The sequence below is a fragment of the Cajanus cajan genome, chromosome 3 (assembly GCF_000230855.2).
Source record: "Cajanus cajan strain Asha chromosome 3, NIPB_CcT2T_4, whole genome shotgun sequence".
NCBI classification, from domain to species: Eukaryota; Viridiplantae; Streptophyta; class Magnoliopsida; order Fabales; family Fabaceae; genus Cajanus; species Cajanus cajan.
This window is the reverse complement of record NC_138519.1, coordinates 71,924,401-71,945,386: the sequence shown is the minus strand read 5'-3', so window position 1 is coordinate 71,945,386 and position 20,986 is coordinate 71,924,401. Positions and strand designations below refer to the sequence as shown.

At 30.1% G+C, this 20,986-nt stretch overlaps 2 protein-coding genes across 3 annotated transcripts; both read right to left on the bottom strand.

The window, feature by feature from the left end:
• Positions 1-2,150: 2,150 nt before the first annotated feature.
• On the bottom strand, positions 2,151-6,712 carry LOC109800544 (O-glucosyltransferase rumi-like protein (DUF821)). Its single transcript, XM_020361326.3, has 6 exons — positions 6,279-6,712; positions 5,577-6,148; positions 4,189-4,378; positions 4,015-4,079; positions 3,436-3,646; positions 2,151-2,660 (listed from the first exon to the last, which is right to left on the bottom strand). Exons 1-6 carry the CDS (start codon positions 6,378-6,380, stop codon positions 2,409-2,411), a joined length of 1,392 nt encoding a protein of 463 aa, XP_020216915.1. The 5' UTR covers positions 6,381-6,712; the 3' UTR covers positions 2,151-2,408.
• A 5,984-nt stretch (positions 6,713-12,696) lies between these two features.
• On the bottom strand, positions 12,697-17,227 carry LOC109796671 (E3 ubiquitin-protein ligase APD2). 2 transcript variants are annotated; one of them, XM_083071219.1, is made up of 10 exons: positions 16,681-17,211; positions 15,785-15,891; positions 15,550-15,675; positions 15,342-15,435; positions 14,972-15,046; positions 14,797-14,879; positions 14,511-14,657; positions 14,221-14,296; positions 13,396-13,753; positions 12,697-13,064 (listed from the first exon to the last, which is right to left on the bottom strand). In XM_083071219.1, the coding sequence occupies exons 1-10, from the start codon at positions 16,964-16,966 to the stop codon at positions 12,989-12,991; spliced, it is 1,428 nt and encodes a 475-aa protein (XP_082927345.1). In that variant the 5' UTR covers positions 16,967-17,211; the 3' UTR covers positions 12,697-12,988. The 2 variants fall into 2 exon arrangements, with proteins under 2 accessions (XP_082927345.1, XP_082927346.1); XM_083071220.1 differs by lacking the exon at positions 12,697-13,064 and having other exon boundaries at positions 13,548-13,753; positions 14,221-14,246; positions 16,681-17,227.
• Between the last annotated feature and the right edge of the window lie 3,759 nt (positions 17,228-20,986).

Below are 20,986 nucleotides of genomic sequence, written 5' to 3'. Positions count from 1 at the left end.
GGAAGAGCTAGTGGAGTCAAAAGTGTTGTGGCTTTAGTTCTCCACTTCTCCTTGCTTGATCTTATATACTTCCCCACTATGGTTCCATTATCAACTGAATGACCAAAAACGTTTAATTTTTAGCTCCTTTCTTTCTTTGATACATTACTTGTTAGATTAGGAGATGCTAGTTGTTACAACTTACGAACTAAATATGTGATATTCATACAAATTTTCATTATTTTGGTTATTTAAAGCACCCTTGTTTATAATGGCATGCCTCCAATAAGATATAGATTATGAATTTGAATATGCACCAATCTCAAAAATATGTGATTGCATTTGAGTGGCGTTCAAGAAAATTCTATTCTGAACTTCGCAAGAATTTTAAGAATTTCAATTTCAAACACATGCAATGGATACGGCATACCATATTCTCCCTCCTTTGGTAGTGATGAACCCATTTACAACGCTCTTACATATCATGCGTGCAAGTTTGATATGATGCATAGGAGTATCAAATGAAAAGCAAGTTGCTTTTTGAAAAAACAAATCACATTCCACCCTTAAAGCATTTCAACACGAAAAAATCTACTTCAAAATTTACTTATTTACTTATCAATATCAAATAGTGGGAGAAAAAAAAACTTAGCCTAGCGGAGGATTGGAGAATAGATGGGTGGAAACTCAAATTTAATTTTTATTGTTGTTGTAATATTTTTTATTGATGAAAATAATAGTGACAATCATTTGTAGAGGTGTCAAAAATGACTTGCAGGTTATGATTAGCTAGTCTCAAAAAAAAAATTATAGAAAGAATGGAGTGAGTTTGGTTCGGCTTGGTGGGACAAATAATAAGGACGAGCCAGTTACTTAGAGGTCCAACAACACCTACCGGACATATTTGGCCCAATATATTTTTGTACAAATTTAATAAAAATAGAAGAAGAAAAAAAGACAAAATGAGTCGATTTGACCTGAATTTCCAATGATTTAAGTTAAGCAAAAGAATTAGTAGTCCGTTAAGAATTTGAGTAAGGTAGAATCAACCTGAACGATGTGACACTAATTTTTAGTTATAAAAATGTTATATCAAGATTGTAGGATGTTGGATGAGTACTATTTTATAGATGATAAAAAAATTTAATAACTTAATTTATAAAAAAAAATTTATAAAAAATTTTATAGATGTGACACTAATTTGTATGTATGTGTGTGTGTGTGAGAGAGAGAGAGAGAATTTTGTGAACTTTTATAAAAAAAAATTTTACAATGGTCACACAAAAATGTAATAATATTTATAAAATAAGTTTTTTTTATTACGTTGGAAATCATATATGAGATTAGTATTTTTTTTATTAGTTAGTGATATGAAAACTTTTATAGTAATATTGCATGAAAATTAAACTTTACAATTAAATAATTTATACTACACAAATGCTCAAAAAGAAATATCCAAAATTATAGTAAATCACAATAAATAATAAGTTGCAATTTACCCACAAATGACATAATAAGATTAGAACACATAAATGAGAGTTAGGATAAAGTCTATGATTTTAAAATAATTATTGTGAAAATTAACGAATTAATTATATATAATTATTTGTGATTCAATGGCATTATAAGACCACTTTACAATATTTTTTCATGACTCTTTTCTAAACTTGATTTATATCCCCTTATCATTTTTTCCCTCTTACATCTACGGCTATTAATAGATTGCGTTGTTTAGTATTCACATTTTCTAAATTCGTTTACCCCTCAACTCTTATTTACAACTATTCCACTATTATAAAGTTAACTGCACATTCTCATTTTATTAATTTTTCCACTTTTTAAAACAATAGCAGTTCCTCATTTTTCCTAGTAAATATCAATGGAAAAGCTACCAAACAGGACCTATAACTATTGGACTATCAGGTCTTAATTGGTTTGGGAATATCGGCTTCATACATTATACACTTAAAAAAAATATTATAATCGAAACTCCACTATGATGAAAAAGATAGTAATCATATGAACCTCTCAAACATTCATGTGAATAACGGCTAGAATTTTACTCAGGTTGCAACATTGTATATCGGCTCAGACGGGCTTAACTTAATTTGGTTGTGATTAAGAAATATATGCAAAATAAAAAGAAAAGGGAGGGGGAGACAAAAATAAAATGAGTAACAAAAGAATGAAAATGAAAATTCCCTTGTTGTTGTTGGCTACTAAATGATGATAACCTATTACTATAGCTAAATCTTTGTAAATGATAACCTAAAATGCACTATATTTTTACAATATTAAATAAAGTGTACTTTCTTTTGATACCAGCAATGACGTTTTAGTACACGCCAGTTTACTGTGATTCCATGTTCATGGATGTTCCACATTCTTAGTATTTTTGAGGTGTAGTGTAAACTATAGGTGAGAGAACTCTATGCAGGTTTGAAATTGCAGGGAGGGTTTTCTGAAGGGTACACAGTTGATTTATCGAGAAACGTCCTCTGCTTCTCATCAGCATAGCAAAGCACAGATTCTACACAAACTTCCAGAGCAGTTTCTGGTGGAGTAGGCTTGAAATCTAGAAGTTTTGAGTATTCCGTAACAAGGTGGAACATGTATTCATAGATTCGATCCATGCTTAAGTTTTCCATAAAATCTTGCCCTCTTTTCCCTATAGCCTCTGCCTGTAACAGTATAAAGCAACTTTATAAATAATCAAATCCATTGGGGTACAGTTTCTCACACACATTTTACAAGTTCATTAATTAAGATACCAGGGAACTCATGGTTAATTGCAGTAGTAAATCTGAAGAATAATATTAATAGGATTTGAATCATTTCATGTTATGTTAGTAAGAAACATGGCAATGCCACGTTATGATAGAAAAAACACCAAGTAATTATACAAGAATCTTTCATTATTTGTGTAGGGTCCACAAATATATTATTGTGTCTCTCATGACATGATACTGTTATGTCCTTTACTGGCACGAGACAATCCGGATCCCGATAACCATGGTCTTTGTAATTTTCAGAGAAGAAAACCACGGTACTACATTCATTTTGGGCAGTTAAATTGAACGGTCATTCCAATTTCCAACCATTTGGATTTGAAAAATCAACTACACAAAATGGACGAGCATGATTTATCTCAACATATAATGGTAAACACGTGCAATGGCTTTTTTTTATCTCAACCTCCATGTGCTAATGTCTCCTATAACGAATTTGTTGGAATTGACAAAATCTTACATTTTAAATTGATTGTACCTTTTATAATTACCAGAGTCTTGAGGATAAGTTTTTATTATACAGAGGCTGTAATTTTACAGTAAAGACAAAATATAAGGGAGGGAAAAATAATTCTTTTAAAAAATGAGTGGCATAGTATAGCACTGCATTGGTCTTCATGGATCAAAACTAAATGACAGAAATATTCAACAATGAGTGAAGAAATACCTCGTCTGGGTGCTGGTTTCCCCATTCTACAGCATATTTTATAGATGGACAGAGATTTAGAGGATCAATAAGCCAAAAGTTTTGGCTTGGAATAAGGCCACGGCTGAAAAAATCTTCATACTGAGGTGATATAATTAATGCAACAGAACCACATGAGAGAATGTATTTCAAACTCACGGACCATGCGTACCCTTCAGCATAGATCTTATACCTGCAGGATGATGGAACGGGCGATAATCGGCAACGTGGAAAGAAAAAATCCTAGTCAGTAAAAATGTGACTTTTTGAAATTGAATGCATAAAAATTTTGTGCAACATATCTTTTTAAATTGTTCTTCTATGTGTATGTTTTAAGCATTATTAAAATGAAGAAACCTTTTCAAGCTCTTCTATAATGTGAACCATTAATTGTTCAGGAATCCATTTATATTAAGAATCTGTTTGAATACAAGTTTAGAAATACCTTTAAAAGTTTTTCTATTTAAAAATATTTTTTTATCTCTAATAGAGAAATTTTCAAAAACACTTCTAGTTTATATGCAAACTCTAAACGTGCATTGTGACCCATCTCATACTCACCGGTAGTTACACTGATCTGAAAGTTTTGACTGCTTAAAGCCACTTCTAGCTGCTTCCCCCCAATCCTGCAATGCATATGGACATACACATCAGATAATAAATTTGGTAAGCAAAGCATATTGAAATTTCCAAACAAGATTAAGGTCCAAATTATGCAAAACAATTTAATCAAACCTGACGCATAATTTGTGCTTTCCACTTCCTAGAATGATTACAATTTAGTAACTCGGTGCGAATTGGAGATGCAACATCTGGGTTTCCTTTCCAGTATGCCCGTGGTAACTTCTTTTTCCAACTTACTACTTGAGAACCTTTCTTGATATCTGGGAACTCCTCCTTCCAAGATCGAATGTTTATCTCTGGCCTGAGCAACAAATGTTCAGCATATAAACGATTCAAGTTAAAACAAACACCAACATTATCTAGTTTCTAACATGCACTTCTCGCAAGACCTTAACACAACATTGTTTGGGAACTGCTTTCTTCATTTAGAAACAGTTTTATAAAAAAGTAATGGTAGATGTACCTTTACTTTCTGACTTTACACTTTTGCTCACTCAAGAACCAAATCTTCGATTATTATTTATTTCCAAAGTAATCTTGTTGCATTTCAAAACAAATAGAAATTCGGTATAGCAGAAGACATTATATTTTTTAAAAAACAAGCTCTCCTCTCACTACTTTCTGGCGTAAGAAAAAAAAAACTATCTTTTAAAGCACGCAAACAAGATATATTAAATTCGTAAATCTTAAAAAATTAAAATCACAATAAGCAATTTAATTAAGGGTGAATACGATAACAATCATCATATAATAAACAACAGGATGAACAGAGTTTATTCACATTAGTCTTAGTCCTCCGTCCCAATTCCTTTTTAAAACATTCCTTTTCAGAGTTTGCCTCCAAAATACACAAATAACAATGCACGTGTTTAAATCTCAAGGAACCAAAAAGTGTTTCGAAGTTTTAGCAACAAACTGTTTTTATTTTGCTTACAGTTATCTTATTTAAATGAAATAACCCTTTCAACAGATATTCAAACTTTAGAGTTTGTGACGTTGTGGATGACTGACTCCTTTATACCTAATTGTCGTTGACCAAACACACTTCCTGACGTATTCGTATGATTAAATTTTATTGTGAACCATAAAAACACAAATAAGACTAGTTAAATAAAAATGAGACCCACCGAACCTTCAGGGTTTCACAGGATCTTAGCTTCAAGCTAGTCATTGTAATTTTCACCAATAAAAAAAAAAAAAAAAAAAAAAAAACCACAAGACTACAACAAGGGAGGTATTAAATTCAATAGTGTGTGTCGCATTTGACAAAACAGAACATCCTCCGAAATCTTTTTACTCCCAATGTTAAAAATTGTAAAATAATAAAATTAAAAATTTATTTTATTAAAAAAATTTGACAGAAAATAGGAACTATGATTGGAAGTGTATATCATTACTCTTGACGAAAGTGTGCAAATATAGATGAATAAAATTGAATGACCATGACAAAGCAACTACAGAAAGGTGACATTTTGGCACAACTCCAGAGAGAATCTTACCAACCCCAGAAGGACCAGTCAGGAAAAGGGATGTCAAAGTGTTCCTTTGTGGTGCAATAGCGAAACAGAGGCAAAGGCATCGCCGCATGTTCCGTCTTGTTCACAGTGGGCTTATCCATGCAATCAAACATCAAATCCACATCAGGCACCATCCCAGGGTACTTGTTCACAAGCTGCAACAACCCCCACAAAGTAAACATCGCCCTACTCTGCACACACGCGTAGTACCAATCCACAAACACCTTCCCTTCAACAATCACCACTCTGAACGCCGCGTACCGCTGCGCCGCCGCCACGTGCGCCTTCGAGATCCGGCTCTGAGCCCACGGCGCCAGGTCCCTCCGGATCGCCCCGAAAAACTCCGGGCACTCCTCCGCGTCGCTGCCGTAGATCCGCCGCTCGCCGCCGTCCCCAGCGCCGCTGCGGCACGTCAGGTACGAGCACTGTATGATCTTGTACGTGCGCTGCTGGCGACTCTCCTCGTCGAAGGGCTTGTGGGGGAAGACGTGCCACGGCGTCGGTTCCAGGTTGTGACCCACTACTGTTCCGGTCCGCGAAACGACGTCGTCAACCTGTTCGACGAAATTACCCGGAGAAGGAAAAGTTAGTCAAAGCACGTAAAAACAAAAGGAAACGAATGAGGAAGGGGAAATTGGAAGTGGGTAGGGGTGGAAAAATGATGGGGTGGGGGAAATTGAGGACCCTGTAGATGAGGAGTGCGGTGATGGAGAAGAGAGAGAGAGCGATAACGCTGGGATATAAGTAAGAGGGGGTACGAGGAGTGTGTTTGGATAAGAGACCCATGTCGGAGAAAGAAAAGAATTGAGAATGGTGAGAAAGAAGAAGAACAAGGAAGAAGAGTTGTTTTTGTGCATTGTGGTTGTGATATGGAGTGGCACATGCAGTTAGTTGTTAGTTGGGTCCTATTTTGAGACTCTTTTCTTTTTAGGGTTTTTAGTTTTTACTGAGTCGTGGTGTTAAGGAGTCCCTAAGTTACCCTACTACCATAGGGTGATGCCATTTTTGCATGAAATGGCACGAGGGAGATGTGGAGGACACGTGGGAGAAGGGCTTGGAACGTTGTTGAGGTGAATAATGGGATAATTTGGGAGTTTTGTCTGGTGGTGCATGATTGCATGACAGAGAAAAAGTAGAGGCACGCTCGATTTGGAAATTTTACCAACACATGGTGGACAAGGCCTGCCGCACCGAAACTTGAGTGCCCTCTCTTTGCACTGCTGACATTTGGATGCTTCTTTCGAATTTACTAGTGCACTAGTGCTCAAGTCACTTTGATTGCCCTTTCTTTGTCTCTTCACACATTGCTGCATGCATTTTTTTTATTTTACTAGAGTCAAAAGGAAAAAAAAAAAAAAAAAAAAAAAAAAAGTCCGTGCGTCTGTGTATTTTAAAATAAAATAAAAAATTAAAGCAAATTAATTAAGATTAAATAATTGTTAGCGGTTAATAATAAAAAAATTTAAGTAGTTATAAAAAATAAAATATAATATAATATATATCAAAGTTATAAAAGCAAAATCCTCTAAAATTATATATATTAGAAAAGAGATATTCATTTTATTGTACATTAAAACGATATTCATTTTACTTGGATTATGACTAATGAAATCACGTGCATAGTATTTGAATTTTTTTTAAGGTATGACATGCATACAACATAAATATACTTTTTTGTATGTTTCTCTTTTATTTTTTATTTTTTATTTCAAAGATAGTTAATTGCTTAAACTAAAACATACCTAAAAAGATATAGTAAAAAAAGTTTGCAAGTCGAGAAAAGTAAACCTAAATTGGGAGAGTATCAAACACATACATTTTCTCTAATAAAGTAAGATCTATTATATCAAAATAATCTATCACCTGAATAATTTCTTTAAGAACATGAACATAATCAATGATATGATTGTTTTTTGCCACTTGAACCACAATTGTAGCAAAGGTGATTCTAAAGATAACCTTCAGGTATTTATTAGTTAGAGTTAAATCCGACTTTGTTAAAATATTTTTCAAAATGTTTTTATCTCTAATGAGTTTCAAGCCATTATGTTAAATAAGAAAGACACAACTAATAATGTTATACGAATTGTTTTGTTGTTGAATATGTATTATTATTCTTTATTCATCAATAGAAAAAAATTTATAACTATGGTAATGAAATAAAAAGTAGGTTAAAATATTTTTATTAATCTTTATAGTTTCAGTTATTTTACATTTTAGTCTTTATAATTTAAGATTATTTTTTTTAATCCTTATACTTATTTTTTTTTAATCTTTTTTTGACCTTATAGTTTAAGATATTTTTTTTAGTTTATATACTTGTAGTTTTTATTTTTTTTATTTTTTTAGTCCTTATCATCAATTTTTCTTTGTAACTTTGTTTGTTTTGTGTTGAAATGGTAGAGGGTTTTCAATTTTGTGAAGGTAGAAAAAGGTGTCTCAATAATGAAGATCATAGACGAGAATGTTAGAGAGATATAAAATGTCGAGAGATTTAAGAGTGTATTAGATTAAAATTTCAAGAGTTTAAAAGAATTTTTTATTATAAAAAAGTCTTATATTATTCAATCAAGACTTTTTCTAATATAAAAAAGTCATGTGGTATTCAATTAAATCAATCATGATTTTTTTAAAAGTCCATCAAAATCTTGTGGCATTCAAATTTTTTTTTTCACTTAAAAAAAGTTGTTTAATATTCAAAAATATATATAGAAATTTTAATGAATTATTTTGAATAATAAATTTTGTGAGACTTTTTAGTAAAATTTACATATAATTCAATTATCCAATAATTTCACCAAAACTTTTAAGATTTTGCATGACATTTTTTCCTTATATTTTTCCTTTTTCTTTATTTTTTTCTCTCTCTTTTGAATCTTTTCTCTCATCTTTCTTGTTTCTCTCTTTCCTCTTCTCTTCCCTATCTTAACTTCTCTTCTATCTCTCTTATTTTCTTTTCTATCTCATTTCCTCTTTCTCTTTTTATTCATATCTATCATTTATCCTCTCCAAGGTTTTGCAGGTCATGGTAATGATACTTTTAAATCACACATCACAATTTTTAAGTCAACACCTTCATTTCTATTTAAGACACAAGATGAACTAGTATTAGCATGTGTAATGCTATATAACTTTCTTTGCAAAAAAATGTCATTATGATGAATTTTCAATTGAATTAGTAAATAAATTTTCATTTTTAATGCTACTAGTTAATGAAGACCATAATTTTGAACATATTGTTAAGACTCAAAAACATGAAAGAAAATATGTCAATGTATAGAAGATTAGTGTAACTTTAGATATGTGGAGAAACGTTAGTTACGAGGATATTAGAGTCAATTAATTATATAAAAAAAAAGATAATTATTTGTCAAAAGATAGAACAAATTGTGTTAGTTATTTTACTTTTCTTTATTATTTGTTATAATTTTTTTTATTAGTTCTTGTAGCATTAAATGTGTTTTACAAATCCATATATTTTTTTGTGAAATCCTTTAAAATTTAATGATAAAAATCTATCATAATCCATTAAAATCTATTAAAATTTGAACTATAAAGTCTTGATTAAAATTCATGTTTTAAAAGTCTTTTAAAAAATATCTTAAAAATCATGACGTTCCTTCAAACTCTTTTAAAATTCGTTAAAATTTACAAGATTTTTTCATGCTATAATAGTCTTTCAAAATCCTGATTCAATACACCTCCCCTAATTTAGAGTAATTCCAACATAATAAATTTGACATTAACATACAAAGTTGATATGGACTAAAAAGATATCCTTAAACTATATGGACTAAAAAAGATTGAAAAAGATAAGTATAGAGACTAAAAAAAATTATTTTAAATTATATAAACTAAAATTTAAAATAAATTAACCTATAAGAACTAAAAAAGTATTTTAAAAAATAAGTCTCTATGTATCTATTTTAATCACCAACTACCAAAATGACCATAATAATTTTTTTATTAGTTCTATAATAATTGTGTGTGTTTGTGTGTGTATATATATATATTATATATATATATATATATATATATAATTATATATATATATATATATATATATATAAAGGAGGGGTCCATTTATTCTATGAATTAGTCTACCTAAACTTATCGCATTCAATAATTTATGTTTTATATCAAATTTGAATAATCAAACTATTGAAATTAAAATTTTTAATGCATAGATTATGTTTACAAATTTTTAAAAAAATTGAAAGTCATTTGATATTTTGTTTCATTAATTCAAATTGACGAATGATCATAAAAATATTTTATATGCTAATTTGAATTAATGAATTGAAGTATCAAATAATTTTCAAAATTCTTAAAAAATTTACAAACTTAATCTATGCATTAAAAACGTTAAATTCAATGATTAAATCATTGAAATTTAATATAAAACATAAATTATTGAATTAAACTTACTTTTGAAGTAAATAGATGTCTCCTCGTATATATATATATATATAATGTATAAAATTAGTTCATAAAAGATTACGTTATATATTATGAAAATGAGAATACTGAATTTTAACTTTTAAATTAAGATATATTATTTGATTTATAAAAAAAATGTCACTCAAAATCGCAACTACAATCATCACCATCATTTACTAAAGGTGGTGTTCATGAGTATCACTGCCCATAAACATAAATCTACCCGACCCACATATTTTACTTCAGGATCTTAGATTTTAAAGTTGAACTAAATATTTAACTCAAATAATTTATATAAATTATATTTTAAATTATAAAAAAATTATATTATGATAAAATATTATTTTTATATTTAAGTTAAAAAACAAATACAAAATGAATAGATTAAAAGAGATAAAAAAAACTCTTAAAAACTTTCTTTTGAATTTTTTTTTTAAAATGATTATGTTGAATAAATATGCCTAAAATTATTACAGTTCATCATAACTATTTTCTTCTATATATTAGTGATAAAGTTGGGATATTATATGGGAAGTCTTAGATTTTAACTTTTATCGTCATTGTTATTTGTATTGATAATATATATATATATATATATATATATATATATATATATATATAATATTAATTCAATTTTTGTATTTGATAATATTACGAATTAGATTAAATATACAAAATGACATACAATATTAAAATTATTTGATAGTTCGTCATATTATTTTATTTTAACATATAAAATAATATTCAAAATACATGTAAATACTTGTTGTTAAATAACATATCTAAAACAGTTCAAATCATTTAAAATTTGATATGTATGATCATGAGGGTTATAACATTAGATACAACATTTTGATTGGTTAAATTTATATTTTATAAAAAAAATATCTTAAGTGGCATTTCACTAATTTAACACAATCTCAACCCCTCTCCCCCCACCTCTCTCTTTCTCTCTTTCCTTTGTCTTTCTTCTCTTTCTCTCTTTCTCTCTCTCTCTATATATATATATATGAAGAAGGATCATTTTACTCTAAGAGTAAGTCTACCTAGACTTACTCCATTCAATAACTAATATTCTAAATATATAAATATATAAACACTAGTGTTTTAAAGATAAGAGATTATAAAAAATCTCAAAAATATATTAATTAAAGAAAAATAGCTAAAGACAATCCGATTGAATAATAAGGCCCAAAATATTATAGTTTGAGATAGTTATTGTATTTAATATATAGGATGAATATAAATATTTTAACTTGTATAAAACAAAAATTTATTTTATATAACTAAGATTTATTATAAATAAATATTTTTAAATATAAAAAATTATATTGTAATTAAAATTTTTAATAATTTAATTTTTTGTTACATATAAATTATATTTTAGACTTATAATAAATTCAAAGAAAAAATGACATCTTGTACCTCTATAAATTTATTTAAAAATAAAGTAACAATAAAGGTAATAGAAGTTACATAATAATGGAGGATTTATAATAAAAGGGGGAGTGATTTGGAGTAGTTATAGGAGGAAAAATAGTCCAAAGAAATGTATACACTTAAAAGGAATATAACTTTTATTATATGATGAATAGATAATTTATATTGTGATATAAAAATATTGACTAAACTTCACTTTGTTTCATGTATTTTTGTCAATCTACAATTTTGATTTTTTTTTTAATTTTAAAATAGAGATATTTAGTCTCCCTATTTATAAGAATATGAAATTTTGGTCCTTCCATTAACTTAATATTTGTTGATCGTTAAATTTTAATATTGTCTAATGATCTTTTACCATTTAAGTGGCGTGAAGTTTAAGAATGATTTTTTTTAAAAAAAATAATATGCAAAATATTCTTGTTTGTATTTATTTTAACAAATGATTGATATTTATTTTCTTAATAAATCTTTTTATCTTCAAGTGTCATGCCACTAAATGTGATATTAATAAATGCTAAAAACTTAATTATTAATCGATGTCAATTTGACAGAAAAATAAAAATTCCGTATTTCAAAATTAGGGGACTATAAATTATGTTATAATATAAATTATTTACTATAAATTTAAAATATAATTTATAGTTTAAAAATATTTATTTATATAAATTTTAAATATAATTTATATATTCAAATATAATATTTATGTATATATATTATTATAAATTTTAGTTATATATAATAAATATTTAACCTATGCATTGTATAAATTAAAATAATAATAATAATAACATGAAATTATTAATAGAAAATTAATTTAAATATATTTTTTAAGTCTCTATAAATAATTTATTTTTATTTTAGTTCTTATAAAGCTTTTTTTCCATACAAAAACTGAAATTTATTATTTTTGATTTGCATTAATATGTAACACTTATATATGTTAACGAGTGTCACTTATCTATTCAAAGTGATGTCATGTTAGCGTGATACTTCTAACTGTTTTTCTAAATCCTTAAGTGTGTGTTTGCATCCGAGTTCTAATGTGATTTTTCACGTTTAACTTGAAGTGATAAATAGTTACTTCTACTTAAATCCATATTTGAACGTGAAGAGATGAAAGAATTGCGTTAGAAAATGAAAAGCAAACACACACTAAATTAAGCAGAATTTTGACCGTTGAGGTAAATGATGTGTTGTGCAATAATCTTGACATTATAAGTAACATGGAAAATCAAATGATATTGATTATAATTAAAAAATAAATAATTAAACCAAAAATTTGGAAAACAATCGAAATTACTGAACAAGGATGTGCCTAGAACGTATCAGCAATTAACAAGCTATGCATTACTGTATCCTACATCTGTATGCCAATCTTTTGGGACAGCACCTTAGAATGGGATAAACATTCATCAATTAGTTATTATATGTATTGCGCCAACAAAAAATCGGAGGGCTGGGAGTAATATAATAAACTCGCATAATCTTATTTGATATAAACATACATATAATTAAACTGTAAAAATTTTCCTTACTTTCTTCAATTTCCTCTGGCATATGGGGCATGTGCAAGCTTCTGCAGCAATTCTACAGAGGGGCAAGTAAGGTTATACTTACAATTTTCTAAACATAATTACTGCCAAAGTAGTATTGATTGAGACAAGCTTTTCACTTTGTGTGTATAAAATTATAAATGTAAAAGCAAGTGCTATATGTGATTTATGTGTATGTATATATACAGAGAGGCAGCTAAGAAATTAATGTACTAAATGGCAATTCTATTATTATCATTTTTATCAATAATTATTGGCCATAAAAATTAGTTGCATTTAGTATATGTATATGTTAATAATTTTGGCCAACTTGAACTTTTAATGTAATGAGAGGAAACAATGTTAAATATAAGTGAGTGTGTTACCTTGTTGCACATGCAAAGCATGTTGCATAATGGCCACATGGGAGAAAGAAGCAATCCCTTGGGGCAGCAGAGCAAATGACACACAAATGCTTGAGATCATTGCTAGTTTCCCCTTCCCTTGATGACTTTCCTTCCATAGAATTTTCTGCAAGCCACAGTTTAATATCCTCTTCCTCATTAAAGAGAGATTCATAAGATGAACACCAACTTGAAAGATCATCATCATCTTTAGTAGGCAGCAATCGAGTTTGTTCTGAAATCACTTGCACTTGTTGGAATCCTTCCCTTTCTTCATCACCATTTGCTTGGAACATTTTGAAGAATTTCAGGGCAAGTAAGAGTAGCACAGCTACCACACCTGTATTAATCACATTATGTACATTCCAAAAATAAGTTTAATTTTGTGCATCTTTGGATATCAGTTAATCTGATTTTAAGTAAATGTTACATGTTAAGTTTTACGTTGAGAAAATGATTATAAGTCTATAATTAATTTTGAGTTGAAACAACTATAGATAGTTCCTATGTTTGTTGGATCAAAAATTTTATACCGACTTTTACAACTAATTTGATTTTAGAATGAAAATATTCAAACATGAATCACATCACTTGGATCAATTTTACAACCATCATCCAATAAGGCATGATTGGTAATATAAATTTTAAGATAGTTACTATAAAAAGTAAACTCACCATATACTTGAAACTAAATGATAATGTAAAAACTTTTTACACCGCAGCACTATTTACTCTTCAAAAATTGAGTCCTCAAACTTCTGATCAAGTTCTTTTGACTAATCAGGAGATGTTGAGAGCTTGAATTACCTGATCCTATGAAATATATGATCCATCTGGGTTCATAAGACACATTCACATCAAACATTTCTTCATCAGAATCACCCTGAAAGATAGAGTAGTTAAACAGATTTTGAGACCTATAGAATATGCTAGGATTTCGATTATGGAAATGCTATAGACAACTAATGTGTCTAACCATTACATTTGTGCAAATTATGATGTGACATAAATCCACCTATATAGTAAAATGTAATCCTAATATAAACTTGAAACTTTCAGATTGTGATTATAAACCTAAGAAAGTTGGATCCATTTACCTCTCTAAGACCTGGAGTTGTTAATAGAGCAGTGTCTGACTCCAAAAGAACAAGGTTTAATACACATGAGCCGTTATCCAGAGAACATCTATGGTTCGTGCTTGTTGTATTGTAGAGAAGTGAATTTAAAGTGAAGTTCAATTCTACCTGTATGTAAATGTTACTGTAATGCTCCATAATGAAAAGACATTATCCATTTAATGTTATCATGGTAATGCCATAAGAATTTGAATGAAGAACATAAATATAATACTCTGATCGGTACTGATTGTTTCAATAGATATACCTCCACATTTTGAAGGTTCTTATTGCCAACTGCCACATAATAAGCAAATGAATGTGATATTTTTTGTGTGATGCTGCCACTTCCTGAAAGTAAATAGACAAATACATATAGATGCTAACATCAGATCAAAGAAAAACACAGAGCAATGAGCGTAATTTTCACAGGTCAGATGTACCATAGATAATATTCCAGTACAATGTTGCATTAGAGAATAATGGGTCTTCTTTCAACTCAAAAAGGCCTTCTCTTCCTGCATGTTTATGTAAGATTAGTGAGTATAGTATGCATGCAATATATATTTAATCAAACTTAAAAGAACCACCCTAAATTAGGTGTGGAGAAATAGGCTATGTCAAATTTTTCAGGCACAGTTGTCCTGTGATGTCAAGAAGATTTTAAAACTGTAAATTTCATGACTAAATATGAAAGAGGAAAATTTTACATGGTTAATTATAGAACGCTATATAAAGTAACTAATGTGAGTCTTTCTATCTAGATTAGATCTAATGAATTGTAACTTGTGTGATCAAAAAGTAGAAAAGCACCTTTAGCAATTACGAGGAATAAAGATGCTAGTGGAGACTTAACACTGTAAAAAACTTTCAATTGGGAGTCTTTGTTCAGGTAAAACATCCATTCCTGCAAATCAGATGAAATAGAATGTTTATAGTTTGTAAGAAAATAGAAACCTGTAAAGCCTAATTTTAGACCAAAACTCTAGAAACAGAAAGAGAATACAAAATGAAAACGTGCCTTCTGAAATTTTGCTGGTAACGATGCATTATACATCTCAGTCCAGTTGATTTTCACATCTAGTGGAGGAGTTCCATCAAAACCATAGAGCATTAGACCAGGTTTTGGCTTATCAATTTGTTCCACCTGTTTGTCAATGAATCATATGAGATTAATATTAGAACAACAACACTAGAAGCAACAAATTAAGGACTTTTCAGTACTAAATAGAGATACAAAGTAATTAGCCAATCACCTTTATAGACTGCACTAACATTGAGTTGATTTTTATCAAACGTGAGCAGTGGGGTCCCAATTGTAAACTTACAGACCCATAAATACCAAGAGCAAGAGCAAAGGATGCTGGTTAAGAAAAATAGACAGACTAAATACATAATTCATATTCAACTTGGTTAACAAATTTCCCATTTTCATTATACAAGATAAGAATCAAAAGTTACGAGCACACAAAAATGGTTAATCAACATCATCCTGCTTTCCAAATCAATTAGAAGAAAGCAAAGCAAAACAGAACATAAAAGTCATTAAAGTAACTAAAAGGATATTTATTAGAGCACTTTACACTAAAATCCTTAAGGTGTTTTGATATTGAAGATGATTCCTTGCTTTTTTTTAATATTTACATCAATTCCCTTACAAGAGTACATAGTGTAATTTTTTTTATCGGTAAGAAAATTTACAATAATGGTAATTGAGTTTGAGTATAAAATCTTGTGTATAGTTATATACTATTCCAAAAACATTTGTCATAAGACCGATTTTAATGGTTCAATATACAACATAATATGTTTCTTCGATAATAAAAGTGTCAATGTATTATATAAAGGGTATTATTATTGTAATATTTTTCAAATAATTGAGGTAAATTAGTGCAAGGATAAAAAAGGAAGGGAATCTACGAAAATCTGACAAAATTTTTGGTGGTATTAGTGTAATTTTCTCTATTTAATAAGTGCAGTAGACAGTGCAGAAAAGGAGAAAAAAAAAACTTGAAAGTTGCCTTTATTTACCTTTTATTAGATAATGATGGAAAAATATGATCATTCCAACATCTTTAAATTTACTTAGGTTCATAATACTAATGTTTAAGTGGAGAGAAGAAGAAGAAGCTTTAGCTCAGCATGAACTAACCAACTACCCAGAATGGCACTATCACAGTGATGCAAGACTGAACAATGTCCCACGTGGAAACCATTGATGAATTTGTGTTTGAAATATGGATCCAATAAGACCTGGTGGTCACTCGTTCTTGGTTGTGTTGGATGTCATTGTTTGCACCTCCATGGTTGGTTTCCTCTGCTTGCAACTGAGAAGTAGATGATGGAGAAGTGGAAGAAGATGGATTATCAAGAGGGTTTGCTGCTAAAGAAGAAGGTGCAGATGCTTGATGAGTGTCAACACAAGACTCTTCATTCATTCTTAAAAGTGAGATGAGATGATAACCGAAAGATAATAATGATGAAGTATATAATTAATTGAACTTCTTTTCTTGTGAGCAACATGAAAGCAAAGTATGATATTTGGTTGTAAAAAACATTTCTCTGAACATCATGGAAGGATTCAATTGAATTCATTGGAGTTACAAAATGCAATTGCTAAGGTTGATAAACTTAGGTTTTGTGTGTGTGTGTGTGAGTGTGACCAACAAGTCTTATGATTATTTTTTGCATATGACGGGTAGTTGGAAGAGTGATTGAAAGTTAGATGGCACTTCATTGTTTGGCTTTAATTAATAGACAAATATTAAATAGTGATTGCGTTTTTCAACTCCTTGTTTGTTATTTGCAAAATAGAGTCGATTACTTTTTCTTTCTTTTGGTGTTGATGGATTGAATGATTTTCTTTCTTTCTTTAGTTCAATGACATTAATTGTGAACTCCTTTAACTTTTTCATTAAAAAGGGAGGAATTTGAAGAAAAAATATTTCTTTATTCTATTTGTCGATTCTTTTTCTTTATATAATAAAAAGAAATAAAATCTTCATTTTCTTTATTTGCTTGATTTCATTTTCATTTTTTGATTTTTCTTTTAGAAAGTTGGTTATACTTATGAGTCTAAGTTAATCTTACATTGCACTTTTTTATTTATATTTTTAATAGTTATAAAAAAATAAAATTTTAACTTTAATTTTTATTAACATATGTGTGTATATATATATATATAAATATATATTTCTTTGTTGTAACAAAAAAAATTAGTGGACTAGGATGTGTTACACATCCAAACCTATTTTTTCAGGTCGAGAAAAATTTGTACCTAAACTTATATCTAATCAAGATAGCTATGTCCATCAAAGTCAAATCAAAATTCAATAAATATTCATAGATATAAATTTAATTTTCATGTCTTGTTATAAACTTAATCCAATCTTAAAAAATTAAATATTACTTTTCATTTATATATACTATTATTTTAACCTAATGATTATTTGTTTAATGGGTCCTCCTTATTATTTTATGAAAAAGAAAACAGAAAGAAGAAATAATGATAAAAAGTTCAGGCAAAAAAGACGGCAATCCAAAGAAAAAAGAACGGAGGAAGGGAACTTTCATTATGATTTATGAGAAAGGAGGCAAGTTAATTATTTAGTCTTTTGTTTTTATCCACAAGCAAGTTATTTTGTGGTCTTTTGCTTTTTCTTTGCAAAATATGAAGCACTATGCGAATTTTTTACACAAATATTATTTTTTTTAAAAAAAATTACTGAATTAACCACTGTGCAGCTTTATTTACAGGGATAGAACCATTTACTGTTTAAGCTCAGAATTCGGTTCCCGGGGAACCGAATTCTGAGCACCAAAATGTATTTTTTTTTTGTTTTTTCAACTCAGAATTCGGTTCCCGGGGAACCAAATTCTGAGTTGCTTTTATATATATATATATTTTTTTTCTTCGTGTTTGCAGGGGAGACGTGGGCTGACGTTGGAAGCGGAACAGCCCGTTCCGAAATCAGAACGGGCCGTTCTGCTTAAAGAAACAGAGTGGAATTTGTTAAAGTGAAACGGGGTCAAGAACGGGCCGTTCCAACGTTAAGAATTAAGGTTGAATTAGATGTTGGAAGCGGCCCGTTGTAAACAAATTTTTTGGTTGTTTTTTTTTACGTGGAACGGGTCGTTCTTCTTTTAGAACAGCCCGTTCCAAAATAGAAATTTACACATTTTTTTACTCCTGGAACGGCCCGTTCTAGGAGCTGTTTTAACAAAGGGTTTGTGATTTGGAACGGGCCGTTCTGGTTTTGGAACGGCCCGTTCTGGGTAAACAGTAAAAGTTGCGTTTTTCTATAAATAGTCCCCCTCCCCTTCATTTTTTGATGCGATTTCAGCTGAATTTGTCTCATTTACTCCTTTCCTGTACTGCTTCTGATTCACCTTGATAGTAAGAAATTTTTTTTTCTTCAATTTTTATTAACTATATCAAAAATGTTGTTGTGGAAGCAAAATGAGCATAAGTCTGCTTTCATTGGTAGAACTGTAAGTTTAGCACTTTCGTTATTTACTTTAAATTTCAATTAACTTGTAACAAATTAGTACTAATTTTGGTAATTATTATTGCAGGAGACTGAGAATATTATTTGTTCTTACTGTCATTCAATGCCAGAACCTCACCCTCTAATTGTTCCTATACTAGAGGAAGTGGGTTTTTCTGGGGTTGCAAAGCTCAGACATCTAAAAGTGGATCACGCATTAATCACAGCTTTGGTTGAAAGATGGAGACCTGAGACTCATACATTCCATTTTCCAACTGGAGAGTGCACCATAACACTGGAGGATGTTGCACTTCAACTTGGCTTAAGAGTTGATGGTTTACCAGTCATTGGCCCAACATTATATGACTGGGAGGAAATGTGCTCCACCTATCTCGGAATCATGCCAGTTAAAGGTGAGTCACTAATTGGCTCTATGATTAAGTTAAAGTGGTTAAGAGATAATATGTTAGAATTACCAGAGGAGCCATCTCAAGAACAACTTGATGCACATTGTAGATTATATATATTAGGTTTAATAGGAGGTGTTTTGATGCCTGACAAAACAGGAAATAAGGTACATCTTATGTATTTATCTTTATTAATAAATCTTAGAAGAACAATACGATATAGTTGGGGGTCGGCTTGTTTAGCTATGTTATATAGGGAAATGTGTAGAGCTACAAATGTTAGTAGCAAAACAATGGGTGGTTGTGCATCTCTGTTACAATCTTGGGCATGGCATCGCATGCCATATATTGCGCCTATTTCCAGGTTACCAGCATCATTCCCTCTAGTCTGTAAATGGAGCGGGGGCAGAGTTTTAAACTTTCAAAATGTACCTCATAATGATGTTGTTGGATATAGATCAAGGTTTGATCACATTCAGAATGATTAGGTAACTCTTTAAAATCAAAGTTTTTTTTTTCTTTTGTTTAGCATAATATGTTAACTAAAGAAGTTTAATTTTTTTTGTAGTTTTTATGGGCGCCATATGGAGTATTGCAAATAGCAATACCGATGCAAGCATATAGAGATGCTCTGCTATGGACATCATGCACCTCCATTATTTGTTTTACAATTGTTGAATGGCACCAATCTGATAGAGTGAAATTGCAATTTCGTCTCTTCCAGGATGTCCCTTCTCCACCGAATAATTTGGATAACCTGCACAACATTGACATGAGGGGAAGACAAGATGAAAATTGGGTTACAAGACATGCTCAGTGGATCGACATATGGAACAATAGACGTGAGCACACATTGATGGGTCATCCAATGCAAGGCCCACTGTTTCACACACGAGAATACATGGAATGGTACATGGCCAATTCCATCTATTTTTTATCTGTGACACGACTACTACAAGATCCAAGGACCCATCAACAACGAAGGACTTCCACAACATTTGAGACTGGTCGAACTTCCATGCGATCGCATGAAGAGACTGGTCAACATGTATCAAATCCTCAGTACGTCACTCCTGAACAAAACATAATTGACAGACGACATTCATTTGCAACAACTTCAGAGGATTTTTTTACAAATTTATTTGGAGTAGATTTTAGAACTCCATCTTCAGCACAATCATACATGCAATCTCTTTACCGTCCACAATTCGGTAATGAACCTGGAAGTTCTTCAGCACCATTTCAACATCCGGTGGTTGATGATGAAGCAAATCCTTCTGAGCAACAACCTCCACGGCGTAATCCAGGCCGTAATAGACGTCGCCCTCGTTGTGGAACTGGACACCATTACGGAGATTGAAAAATCTATATAAATCACTCTATGTTAATGTTATTGTTTTTTTATTCTAATGTACTATGTGTCTTTATCAATGTAATATGAATTTTAATATTATACATTTTTACATGCGATCTAGACTAAGAAGGTTATAAACTATTATAATTATAAGTATTGTAGCGAACATAATATACGATTTCAACACAATATACGATTTCAACACTATAT